Source organism: Myxine glutinosa, chromosome 1, assembly GCF_964187855.1.
Source record: "Myxine glutinosa chromosome 1, kmMyxGlut1.1, whole genome shotgun sequence".
In the NCBI taxonomy this organism is placed as follows: domain Eukaryota; kingdom Metazoa; phylum Chordata; class Myxini; order Myxiniformes; family Myxinidae; genus Myxine; species Myxine glutinosa.
Genome location: NC_136261.1, coordinates 103,576,829 through 103,590,700, shown reverse-complemented (window position 1 = coordinate 103,590,700; position 13,872 = coordinate 103,576,829). Strand labels below are relative to the sequence as shown.

Sequence of the window (13,872 nt, the reverse complement as noted above, 5' to 3'; positions counted from 1 at the left end):
CAAGAAATAAAGAAATATAATATACAGATTGCTCCCAGTGGTGCAATCTTTTCCAACAAGTGGTATGTGGCAGGGGAAAAAAAAAAAAAAAAAAAAAAAAAAAAAAAAAAAAAAAAAAAAAAAAAAAAGGTTCAACCTCCACATTCTCCGTTAAATGTAATGCACAACTGAAACACGCATCAATAAATTGGAGGAAAAACAAAGACGATTGAATGAAACAATTATGTTTTACTCATCTTTCAGCAATACCACAGATTTGCATCCCACCTTCTCGATCAGTACGGACAACCGAAGGGAAATCTGGCCTTCAGGTACTTGCGACCCCGGGCTGTGAAAGGCTGTAGCGTCCGCAGGTCCCTTGTTGCAGTAGTATCTTCATCATGGAATCCTTTTTTTGAAAATTGAGCTTCTTCCTAAGAACAAGAAAACGTTTTTTTCCTTTGCCATAACTGTGACTCTTCAGACTATACTTTGAAGCAAGACAATGCAATTGTTTACGCTCTGCTTTTGTTAGCTCATTTGAGAATTTTATCTCTGGCTGATCTTCTGCCATTAGGAACTGTTGTATAAGTTGCTGCATATTAGATTTCATTCCCTTGTCTTTGCCTTCCACCGTGTTGCAAACATGTTGCAACCCAAGGCCCTGCCGACCGGAAATGCGTGTCGCTTGAACCGGATCCACAATGCCTTCCTTCTTTCCAATTCCACCGCCGGACCAACCCATTCGCCGAAGCATTTGGTTTCCAAGATTGTCTTCTAAAATTTTAGAGCCAGTCTCTATCTTCTTTATACTACTGCTGCTGCCACCACCATTAACAGTGCCAGCCATCTCATTAATGTCCTTTCGTGTGATTTCACAATGGTCGTCTGAGGCATTGGAAAAAGATTTTATTCTGATAGTTGGCTGTGTCCTTCGCAGTTCTGAAAGTGCGAGCTCTGCGGCTTGTTTCTGCACAAAATGAACACCGACAACTGATGCAACTTCCACACCCCTTATTAATACCTTGCAACAGTTGAGACCGGGCTCTCCGTGTCGAAATATTTTGAATTCAAGTACTGCGTTATTAAAATTTGCAGAGTTTGTTAGTATAGTAATAGCATCAGTGGAATTTTCAAGAATCACAAAGTCCTGTGGTTCTTTGGGTCTAACATTATCAGTAGCTGGATAATTATCAGCATTGCAACAATCACCCTGTTTGTCAGCTTCTGCTGTTGGTGAACATTCAAAAGGTCTGTGCAGAGCCGGAGGAAAGTTAGTGCAGGGTACACTGGTACTGTTCAGCACGAGATCACCAACTTGATCATCATGCTCGAGAAAGCTCCTGCGGCTAATATATTGAACATAGACACCACGCCCTAAAAAGGTCCTGAGGGCTTCCTCCATGGCGGTGTCCCGAGCTTCATCCTGGCTTGATGCGTAACCCGTAGAAAGGTAGACTTCCCTGCAGCGGACTTCACAAATAAATCCATGTGAAGGTAATTGGCAAGAATCTGGGAGTTCAGTTGAAGATAATTGATCAAGTGAAAGAAAGATGTAGTCTGGAGTGGCTTTGCAAACCTGCATGGCTGAAGTGAGTAGTTCAGTATGGTTGACTCTCTGGGATAGGAAGAAGGAAAAAAGACAACATTTGCCAACAATGCAACAACTGTGAAAACATTTCCAATCCTCTTAATTTGAAAGTCATACTTTTCAATCAGCATTTTAAAAAGTAATGAGAAATAATGAGGATTAAAGGAATAAAACAATAATAATGAAATGATAAGCAAGAGATTCAGTAGATGTTGTAGTTGTAAACAATAAGACAAAGGGTATATGTGGGAGACATCAGCAGGCCGAGAAACATACCTCATGTAATCCACCCACTGCCATCAGCTTCCAGCTGACAGCCTTATAAAGCCGTTGGTAGAATGCATTCCTTGTTTGCACAACCTCTGCTGTCAATTCCACACCTTGTTCTCGAGTCTCTGGGTTCCGATTCAAGTGAGAACTTTTGGCCGCTCCCAACTGTTGATCCAATCCCAACTGTGGCATGACTCCATGACGTGGGTCTTTTTTCACATTAGCCGCTTTCACCGGCCAAGAATATTTCCTCAGATCATACCCGGTGTCAAAATATCTTTCCTTACGACTGTTGTCAGGCAGAAACTCGACCTCATGCTCCTTAGACTCGATAATCGTGGCCTTGCAGGTCACCTCGTCTTCTTTGTCGATTTTTCCAAATGAGGAAGCAACAGCCTTGTGAAGAGGAGGAGCCACTTCAGAATCAGTAGATGTGGCAGGGACAAACCGCACTGCCTCAAAACGAAGTCGTGGGTGAAGCTTCGATGATTTCTGTGCACTGGGGACTAGGCAGAGCATTTAAAAGGGGAGTGTTATCAGCAACACGATGTACAACTTAAAAAGTCAATTTTTTTCCTTGGCAACTTGTTTTATGCAAAACAGTTTTCGTCAAATGGGAATAATTTAATTGACAGAATGCTTTGAAATAAAATTGGGAAGATGGGCACCCTAGCCCCAACTCCCCTCCACCAACCAGCCTCCTCTCCCCCAATTCACACATTCTGCCTTTGGGGTAGCACATAAAAATAGGAGCCCACAAACAAAATGAAATGATCTTTCAAACAATTGATCGATTATATCTACAATTGCATTTCCCTCCTGCCATGAAAGAAAAAAAAATGTCAAGAAACATTAACTTTTTTTCCTCCAAAAATAATTAATTATAGGTTGTTGGTTTGCATTCATCTCTTATAAGGTAAACAAACATTATTATGTCCGACACCAAAGGTGGATGGAGGTTATGTTTTCACCCTTTCTGTTTGAGAACAGGATATCTCAAGAGGCTCTGGACGTATTCGGACGAAATTTGGTGGGGATAGTTTTTTTTTTAAACGTTTTAAGAGATTAATCATAATTGCGAGATGGAGCCAAAATGACGTGTACCACGATATTTCAAAAGGTTGTGGATGAGTTATGACAAAACTTGGTGGATGAGTTGGTTAGGTGACAAGAACAAGCAGATTCGATTTTGGTTAAGAGTCGTATCCAAATCCGGCCTATCAGTGGGACAGAAAATGTAAGCTGTTCAGCCTGGCGGAGATATGCACTCTACCGAGTGCCGATATAGTGAGATAAGTGTTTGACTATTTGAGGAGGAGAGGGAGGGCTGGCAGAATGGCCTAGACTCTAGAGGTACGCACACATGCCTTTAAACTGTCTATCCTGGGTTTGAATCTCAGCTCAGCTATGAACTGTCATTCCAGTGTTTCACAGGCAGGCCGATTCATCAATGGGTGTGCTGTCCCTCAGACGGATGGGTAAATTGTGCGTCTCTTCTGCTGGGATTAGTTGGTGGATGTTGAAGATCCCATGGTGTCCTTCGTCAAGAGTATGTGAGCTATCGCCAGCACTATGGGCAAATTCCATATTCCTGCTCTAATTTACCAAGGGCACCACTGCATCAGCGGCACAGCCGCACCCTGAGCCAATGACGATACCCCGCAGTCTTGTGCTGCATATGAAAGAAGAATTAGAGTAGAGACAAATAAACTGCATCAAACCAACAACTTGATCTTGTTAGTGTTACAAAATTGACGTTTTCCTTTGTTTGAGTGAAATAGTTGATGCAATATTTGTTGTTTTGCGATTTAGAATTCAGTACACTGACGAATATTATGGTTTTGTCATAGAATCGTTTAGTATTTACAATGTTAGTTAAGAGTACATAAATGTGAATTAGGTTGGAAATCATAGTAAAATCAGCACATAACTATCAACTCACTATGGGTCAGAAGCAGTCATTATTGTTGGACAATATCACGGCTGAGTGGTATGGTAGGGATTCATCCAGGCTAGTGTGATCAGATCATGCACGAGCAGATTGGGGCCTTGGAGCCATGGGTGGCCTTGGTGATTGGCCCTTGAGACCCGAGGCAAGCCACTACAAAGGTTTGTGAACTCGATGTATAGATAGAAGACGTTGAGAGACAGATGGAGCATATCAAAGTGGAGACTGCTAGGTTTGTGAGTGCATGTTGAACTGTTCATCATGCTGGCATTTTAATGTACAGTATATGCTAATGAAGGTGAGGCTAATGTAAATCTAAATGGGTACGCTCACAGTGAGGCTGATGTCAAATCTAAGCGAGAACGGCACTCAGTAGAGAGCATACCTCCACCAGGTGAACAGTTTACGTTTTGTATCTCAGAGTAGACCAGAAAATCACAATACAGAATAACATTTCATCAAAATCATCCGTCCACAAATTTTTGAGATATCCAGCTTTGTATCGTTTTTGGCCCTGTCTCCCAATGGTGAAGATTCACTTTAAAATTATACGACCTGGATCCGGATCCGGATCTTTACCAAAATTGAATCGTTTCTTCCTCGTCACACACACAACCTCTCCAGCAAGTTTCGCCCAAATCCATCCATAACAATTTTAGGTTTCCTGCTATATGTTGGTTTTAGCCCCATCACTCAATGGTGAAGAATCACTTAAAAAATTAAATCATTCTCGTATCCGAATCCATATTCAGATCTTCACCAACATCGAATCGATTAATCCTTGTCACACACACAACCTGCCTACCAAGTTTCGTCCAAATCCATCCATAACTTTTTGATATATCCTGCTATGTATCGTTTTTGGCCTTATCTCCCAATGGTGAAAAATCACTTTAAAATTCTATTAGCTGGATCTGAATCCGGATCTTCACCAAAATCTAATAATTTCGTCCTTGTCACACATGCTACCTGTCTGCCACATTTTGTCCGAATCCGTCCACAACATTTTGAGATATATTGTTCACAACCGGACAGATAAACAGACAGACAGGTGGTCTCTCTGCAGACCTGGACAAAATCACAGCCTGGGCAAATAAGTGGAACATGTCTTTCAATCCTGACAAATCTCACACTCTTACGATGTCTCTCCGAAAAGACCGACTGGACAACCCTCCCATCCACTTTCTGAATAATCCTCTCCAAGAAGTTCTGTCACTCAAGCTTTTGGGTCTCACTATCTGCCATGATCTTTCCTGGGAAAACCACATTTCCAAGCTGGCCTCCAAAGCCAGTCGCCGACTGGGCATCCTCCATCGTGCGAAGTCCTTCCTTGGCACACCTGAGCTCCTCACCACATACAAGGCTTTCATCCGCAGCTCAATGGAGTACTGCTCTCCCCTCTGGGGCTGGTGCTCCTGCCTCACACCTAGCTCGTCTTCACGCTGTTGAAACCAAAGCGTTCAGAATCATTGGAATCTCCCGCGATGACGCTATCTCCGAGGGCCTTTCACTTACTCACCGCAGGCAGGTTGGTGGTCTTTCCGTCTTCTACCGACTCCTCTCCGGCCTTGCTCCCCCAGCACTCTCTGGGCTCTGTCCCCCAAATATTCCTACAGGTCGCACAAGATCTGCCTGCAACCCTCTTATGGTTAAACTGCTAAAATCAAGACTCTCTGCTCACCTTCACTCCTCTTTTCTCCCGCCTCTGGAACAAACTCCCTCACTCTCTTCAATCCCACTCCTCCCTCCAGGTCTTTAAAACGGCTGTTCACCACCATCTCTTATCTTCCCCAATCCAAAACCTTGATCTTTTCTACCCCCGCTAATTTCACCCCAAATCCACTTTTTTGAGGTGACTTTTGACTTCTTTCCTGGAAGTCCTTGGTGTCCTTGCGTTTTATACCTATCCTGCCTCCCCCCAGGCCCTCTCCCTCCCACACATCTCCCGATGTCCCTGCTCTCAAATGTTGTGTTTGTGTGCTTCCTCCCCTTCTCTCCCCATCTTGTCGACCGCTCCCCTTTTTATATACTTTGTTTGCTTGTTTGTTTGATTTGTTTGTTTCATAAATGTTAGCTCTTTCACGAGCCTCGACTCTGTATACAAAAAAAACAAACAAAAAAACATGTAACCTCCATCCACCTTTGGTGGCAGAGGTAATAAATGTAGCTCGAGTCTCGCAGACACAGCTCATGCAAAGTCGGGGTAGCTTTAAAAAATATATATATAATTCTTACACCCAAGCGAAAAAAAATTTATACGACAGAAATATTTGTCACCACTTTTTCGGAGCATACCTGTAAGGTCATGCATATAAACATTTATATAACAAAGTTATAGAAAAAACAAAAGTCGTGCCAGTTCTCCAGACCCACGTTATGCACTCTAGTGTTCATGGCAAATCCACAGGGGAGGTTAAATTTGTAATGTTCTCGAAAAAGAGACAGGTGGAATTAACAATTCTCACCACCCCCACCTGAATCAAAGTTTCTTGTTAAGATTTATTGTTTCTCATATCGAAGTGCTCACAAACCAACAGACATTATCGGGTTTTGTATTTTGTGTGCAGCAGAATCGCGTCTTTACTCCGTGAAACGTAAAGACGGCGCTTTGTTATTTTCCGTGAAGTTCAAAGGAGGGAATGGCGACGGGAAAATCCAATAATGGACGCTACTTCCGTATTAACCAACGGATACAGACATTCTCCTGCCTGGCGGACATCTGATCACGGTAATGCACTTGCAAGTTTTTGTACCCGGCAAACTTCGACCAAAATACCTCATAAAAAAACTATCATGGGAGTAATTCACGTAATCGTGGTCATGATACGTTAGCATTGCACCCAATCCGGATGAAATGGGTTAAGAAACGAATCAGCATATCAGAATAGCACCTCAATGCCCTATAATTGAGCCATTTTTTTCTGATAACGAAAATGCAGAAACCTTCGTATGGGTCATTACCAAAAAAAAGGATTTCCTTGCTATACAGAAGGAGTTTCACCCATCTTAATGTAAAGTGTTTATGCTCATCAGAAGTTGGTTTTGCCATACAAATTTTTGTGAATATAATTATTTTGAAAGTGGCAAATGATAGTGGCCACACAGGACGGAGTTTTTGGTGGCCATTGGCACCCGAGCCACCGCTTATTTCAAGCCCTGAGCTGGGTCGGGATTCAAATCCAGGCTAGACAGCTTAGCGGTGAGTGTGTGTGCATCTATGGCCGAGGGCATCCTGCCAGCCTAATACTGTAGTGAGATGAAACTGCAGTTATGGGGCAGTGAGGTGAAGCAAGCTTACCTGGCTTAGTGAACTAAATTATAGCTACAATGGTACTGTGGTGATCTATAGTTGTATTGTAGTGAAGTGAAAAGTGTTGGCATTTTAAATAGAATATATCTGTTGTTGCCTGGTGTTGGCTTAGCGGTTAGGGTGCCAGCTTGGGATCCTAGGATCCTCGGTTAGAATCCCGGTCAATCGCTGAATTAACGCCAGGGGGGTTGACTCAGCCTGTCATCCTTCTGAGGTCGGCAAATTGAGTACCAGCTTGCTGGGATGAATGATCCCGGTGTGTACCCCGGTTTAGAATAGGTACCGTATTTTCCGGTGTATCAACCGCACCCGTGTATCAACCGCACCCCCGATTTTCGACTTAAAATAAAATAAAATAAAATAATCAGATTTTTGAGGAAAAAAAAAAACATCAGGAAAATTAAAAAAAGACAAGAGAATAAATAAATAAAATGGAAAGCGAAATATGATGAAAGGAAAGAGAAACTGAAGACAGAGAAAGAGTGAAAATACATGAAATGAGTTGAAAGAGAATTTAAAAAACATTATAATTATTCTTTCTTGCCAATGTGGGGCCCTGAAAAGGGCCGTTGGGTTTAGTCTCTAAAATCCGAAGAAGTCCTCGTCATCCGTTTCTTCAGTCCAATCAGAGTCGGGGTAGGCGAGATCCTCGTCGTCGTTATCCTCTTCTCCATCGTCGGAAAAGGGCCGTTGGGTTTAGGCTCTAAAATCCAAAGAAGTCCTCGTCATCTGTTTCTTCAGGGAAGACATTACGAAGATCATCATCCGAGTCTGGGTAGGCGAGATCATCGTCGTCGTTATCCTCTTCTCCATCGTGACATCGTCGGTCACTGCCATTTCATCCTCCCAGATGATGTCATCTTGAGTGCCATCAAGGGCATTAGATATGCAGCACTTGAGGAAGGCCCGCTCGATGATGGCTGCCGGCAACCCCTCCCAGACCTTCAGTATCCAACTACAGATCGCCGGGAGGTCCACCTTCCTCATCCTCCCAGTCTTGGTGAAGGTCTTGTCCCCCGACAGCATCCACTCCGACCAACAGCGCCGCAGACCGTCTTTGAACGGCTTGTTGACTGAAACGTCTAGCGGCTGCAGGATCCCGGGATCATCACCAGATCAGTGTTGAGGCCCCTCAGCGTTGACTTGGTCTCCTCTGTCTTGTGACAACGGAAGGCATCGAGGACGAGCATGCTCCATCGCCGCGAAAGCCCACCAACTCGTCTCCCCCACACGACGCGGAGCCAGTCATCTACCAGCGCTTGGTCCATCCACCCCTTGGCCTGGGCACGAATGATTACACCCGGAGGAAATTTATCCTTTGGTGGCGTCTTCCTCTTGAAGATGATATACGGCGGCAGCTTTCCCCCATCAGCGGTGCACGCTAGCATAACCGTAAAACGATCTTTCTCATGACCCGTTGTAGTGATGGACACCGACTTGTCACCTTTGGCCGAGATGGTGGTCCCTCGAGGCACATCGAAGGTCAGCGTCGTCTGATCTGCGTTGCCGATGCGGCTTAGGGGATAGTCGTGCTGCTTGCGGAACTTGATCACGAACTTCTGAAAATTAGCAGTCTTCTCTACTATGTCATCAGGGAGACTCTGTGCGATGTGGGTTCGCCGGCGAATGGAAAGGCCATGACGACCGATGAACCTGTACGCCCAAGACGTACTGGCCGTGAAGTCATCGACCCCTGTTTCCCTGGCGATGAGTCAGGCCTGGAGTCGCAACGCTAGTGTCGCGATGGCGTGTCCCTCGGCTCGCTTCTCTCTCACCCACATTAGCAGTCTCTCCTCCAAGGCCGACCACTGGGCTGCTTTGCCCCTCATCGCCTTCTTCTTCTTCGGCATCGTCTCCAGCGTCTGCTTGTTAGTCCGCCAGCGTCTAATGACGGACTCGTCGATTCCGAAGCGTTGAACCTACCTTAGTAACGTAATTGACGATCATTCATCATTGTATCCCCGCAACCCCAAAGTAATATAAAGATTACGTCCCGATGATATGACAGTTTTTCAATGCACAAATTTTTCTGTTACTGTGTATCAACCACACCCCCTTTTTTATGGTTTTCCCGTCGGTAAAAAACCGCGGTTGATACACCGGAAAATACGGTACACCGTATCCCTGCGCATCGTAAGAGCGTGACCAAGGGTTGGCGTCAGGAAGGGCATCCGGCCATAAAAACATTGCCTCAAACAGGGAACCCATGATTGTCATGGGGCCCGCAAGGCTAACCCCCACTCTAGCGGGGAAAATGGCCTTAAAACGATCATTCATTCATATTCATTCATATTTGAACTTTTCTGGAGTAAAAAAGTCCAAGTATTTTTTTCTTCCAATTTACCAATGTATAATTTGTGGCATATAATTGTACTGCAGTAAAACTATCGTGTAGTACTTTATGTACCGCCGCAACACGATGATATTTCAACTTTAGTACTTTTTCGTGACTATTTGAATGCTCTTAACTGAATGGCAGGGCAGGGATTCGTCAAGACCAGTGGAATCATGCTGGAGCAGGGTGGAGTCTTGAAGCCGTGTGCAATTGTGAGATTGCGCCTAAAGAGACAATGCACGCAGCTTCAAAGGCTTGTGAATAAAGGTGTGGAGAGGGAGGGAGGGAGAGACGGAGAGAGAGAGAATATCAAAGAGGAGACATTGGTGGGATCGCTCATGTTGTGTTTTGCGCAGGGCGATTCTTCCTTCAAGAAGAGTAAACGCCGACAGACAGAGGAAGCAGACCGGCGAGACACACATGGTGAAGTCACTTGGCTGGGATCACGTTGCATCGCAGCCAGTCGTGCTCTGGTGGGTTCTCCCTGAGAAACAAAGACGCTCCTGACGCTCGACATTCATGAGAGTTTCAGCCCCAGTGGGATCGATTCAGCTGAGCATTGTTTATTGGAGTTGCGCTGTTCTGGAAGGGCTGTGAGCTCAAGTCGAGCCGTTCCTCTTGCCGATGACCCAGGCTACACGTTTCAAACCCAGGCTAGACGGCTTAGAGGTGACTGCGCACAACTTTAGGTCATCCTATGATCGATTGGTTCATTGTAAATCAAAAGTTATAACTGCCTCAGCTGCTCAGTACACCATCAGGTCTATCACCACATGCTTAATACCACATCTCCATGTGCTCACATTAGGCCTGCTGTCCTGGAGACAGACAAGTGCTGACACATTTTGGTTAACTGTGCGGTTTATCTGCTTAGTTAAGAATAGGCTTAAGATAATCTGGGTAATTTGATTAAAGACTTTGGTTTTATAAATAAATAAATAAAAAACCACCTTTAGAGGCCATTTTTCCCCGCAAGCGGGGGTTGGCCTTTTTCGGGAACCGTGGTTGTTGTTGTTTTTCGGTCCCCTTTTTGAAGCAATGTTTTACGGCCGGATGCCCTTCCTGACGCCAACCCTTTTTGCCGCCTTTAACGACAAACAGGGAATTACCAGTGAACTGGTACTCAATTAGCCGACCTCGGAAGGATGACAGGCTGAGTCAACCCCCCTGGCGTCAATTCAGCGATCGACCGGGATTCGAACCCAGGATCCTAAGCTGACACCCTAGCCGCTAGCCCAACACCAGGGTTTGTTTTTATAAATAGACGGTTAATTATAAATGAAGTTATTACCAATATTGTGTGATGAGTCTCGGCCTGTGTACTCTGACTGCTAGGAATTGGGGCTGCAAATGGCTTTGTGACTTTGGGTCTAGTTCCCGTATTTTGGGGGCATGGTCATTCAACTGCAACCTGCGTGTGGTCAAGACTCCCGAGCATGCAACATTTGTTTTGGTCTGTATTGGATAAAGTAGTGTCGGTGAAAGTTACCTTTTGTAGCTGCAGAGTTCTTGCGTTCTTGAGAATGGCCTTTCTCAATGTCAATGCCTTCTCCCATTTCTTTGACTTTCTTCATCAACTCAGCTCCATAGCTTTCAAAAAGGTGAAAACCATTCACGGTACATACGTGGAACTTCACACAACTCAAAGTATGACGAAGAAAATTCGCTTTAACATGACATGCGCACATTGCAATATTTTGCTTTAACATTACAGCACTTTGGCAAAAGGCAATTCGTGTTTGCAAATCAGATGAAAAGTGATCTACGACTACTACTGCTTTGTCGTTTAATGGCCACAACTTTTCACATCTTGGGGATCCACCAGGAAGACAGTTTATAGTTGGGTCGGGATTCGAACCCAGGCAAGGCAGCATATTTATTTGTTATTTTTCAACCTTGTAATAGGGCAATGTTTGTCATCCCGTCATTACCTCCGCCACCAAAGGTGAATGGAGGTTATATTTTCACACCTGTCTGTCTGTCTGTCCATTTGTGAACAAAATATCTCAAAAAGTTGTGAACGGATTCGGACGAAATTTGGCAGAGATGTAGCGTATGTGAAACCTATGAAATGATTAGATTTTGGTGACGATCCGGATTCGGCTACTAGAATTTTAAAAGTGATTCTTTACCATTGGGAGATCGGGCCAAAAACTACACAAAGCAGGATATCTCAAAAAGTTGTGGACGGATTTGGACGAAACTTGGTGGAGAGGTTGGGTGTGTGACGACGACAAAAAGATTCGACTTTCGTGAAGATGTGAATATGGATTCGGATATTAGAATTATTTGTTTTTTAATTGATTCTTCACCATTGCGAGATCGGGCCAAAAACGATACATAGCAGGATATCTCAAAAAGTTGTGGACGGATTTGGACGAAACCTGGTGGACCGATGGGGTGTGTGACGAGGAAGAATCGATTCAATGTTGGTGAAGATCCGGATCCGGCTAGTAGAATTTTAAAAGTGATTCTTCACCATTGAGTGACATGTCCAACAAGGTGGAGGTGTGGTATGCTCTCTACTGAGTGCCGTTCTAGTTCCCCGTGTTTTAGTAACAACCCCGATTTAGACCCGACAAGTCTTGCGAGCAGGTTGAAAGGACACATTAACACATCTGTGACCCATCATGTGAACACCCATTAACATGCCCATGGCGGAAGGTATCTTGACAGACTCACCAGCAGCCGAGAAAAACGTGATTCGACCACACCATGGATAGTGACACGAGCCTGTGATGCATCGACTCCCCTTCATAGTTGTTAATGTGTCGAGCAAGAAATTCCCGCCGCGCTTGCCACTGTTTCTCGCTCTCGTTGCCGACACGAAAAATATCCAAATCCGCCATGTTATTCGAAATCTCGCGAGATGTTGTTGCTGTTGTTTTTCAATCGTTTGGATTTGGGTCCCTCCGATTCAAAAAGGTTGTGGTTAAAAGAGGAATATTAAATCGGATAATCAAAAATAAAACTGAGGATGCAACCAAGAACCAACAAAATACTATATTACTATATGTATACAGATAGGATGTCGGAACAAGTACAGATACATTCAAAGTACACAGACACAGACCCCATGCCAAATAAATAAATAACACCCTCTAGCGCGCGGAATTGCCGCCGTCCATGCAGCACATGGAAATATAATTGGAAAGGACTGGTGTACAATAATTGATTAATTGTGTAATGAAAATAAATAAATAGTAATCGTAAAATAATTAATTTCTTAATCAATTGGCAAATAGCATGCCTAAACCACCACTCTTTTATCCGAATCTGTAACTTTTTGAAAATTAATTAAGCAGTAGGGCCTATGTTGAAAATAAATTCAGGTCAATCAGATAAAATTGACGATTTTATGCAACCTTGACCTTTTGATCTAAAAAAATGATCAGATTATATATTTTGATTGGTGAACCAATTCATTAACCCAATATGCAAATTCTTAAAATTTCAGGTCAATCAGATGAAAATTGACACTTTTAAATTCCACCTTTAGATTTATAAGGTCTAAAGGCTGAAAATTTCATGTCAATTGGCTGAAAATGTATGATTTTATGCACCTTAACCTTTGACCTTTTGATCTAAAAATAATAATCAGCTTCTAGCTTTTGATTGGTGAACCAATTAATTGACCCAATATGCAAATTCTTAAAATTTCAGATCAATTGGATGAAAATTGCCTATTTTATGCAACCTTAACCTTTGACCTTTTGATCAAAAAAAAAATCAGCTTCTAGCTTTTGATTGGTGAACCAATTCATTGACCCAATATGCAAATTCTTAAAATTTCAGGTCAATTGGCTGAAAATTGACAATTTTATGCAACCTTAACCTTTGACCTTTTGATCAAAAAAAAAAGAAGCAGATTCTCGCTTTTGATTGTTGAACCAATTCATTGACCCAATATGCAAATTCTTAAAATTTCAGGTCAATTTTGCTGAAAATTGATGCTTTTATGCAACCTTAACCTTTGACCTTTTGATCTAAAAAAAAAATCAGCTTCTATCTTTTGATTGGTGAACCAATTCATTGACCCAATATGCAAATTCTTAAAATTTCAGGTCAATTGGATGAAAACTGACGCTTTTAAGTTTGACCTTTACATTTATAAGGTCTAAAGGCTGAAAATTTCACGTCAATTGGCTGAAAATTGACGATTTTATGCAACCTTAACCTTTGACCTTTTGATCTAAAAAAAATCAGCTTCTAGCTTTTGATTGGTGAACCAATTCATTGACCCAATATGCTAATTCTTAAAATTTCAGATCAATTGGCTGAAAATTGACTTTAATGCAACCTTAACCTTTGACCTTTTGATCTAAAAAAAATTAATCAGCTTCTAGCTTTTGATTGGTGAACCAATTCGTTGACCCAATATGCAAATTCTTAAAATTTCTGATCAATTGGCTTAAAATTGACTTTTATGCAACCTTAAC

General features: G+C 43.0%; 1 protein-coding gene across 1 annotated transcript; it reads right to left on the bottom strand.

Moving 5' to 3' along the window:
* Positions 1 to 208: 208 nt before the first annotated feature.
* LOC137412332 (protein CDKN2AIP homolog B) lies at positions 209 to 12,310 on the bottom strand. The gene is made up of 4 exons (XM_068097591.2): positions 12,116 to 12,310; positions 10,923 to 11,023; positions 1,847 to 2,346; positions 209 to 1,597 (listed from the first exon to the last, which is right to left on the bottom strand). Exons 1-4 carry the CDS (start codon positions 12,280 to 12,282, stop codon positions 308 to 310), a joined length of 2,058 nt encoding a protein of 685 aa, XP_067953692.2. The 5' UTR covers positions 12,283 to 12,310; the 3' UTR covers positions 209 to 307.
* Between the last annotated feature and the right edge of the window lie 1,562 nt (positions 12,311 to 13,872).

Bases quoted from the DNA above. Each gene is read 5' to 3' on its own strand.
- LOC137412332 (XM_068097591.2), bottom strand. From the start codon at position 12,282: ATGGCGGATTTGGATATTTTTCGTGTCGGCAACGAGAGCGAGAAACAG. The intron at 11,024-12,115 runs GTGAGTCTGTCA...CCTTTTTGAAAG, and splicing joins CACGTTTTTCTCGGCTGCTG to CTATGGAGCTGAGTTGATGA. The intron at 1,598-1,846 runs GTATGTTTCTCG...TTCCTATCCCAG, and splicing joins CAGTGGGTGGATTACATGAG to AGAGTCAACCATACTGAACT.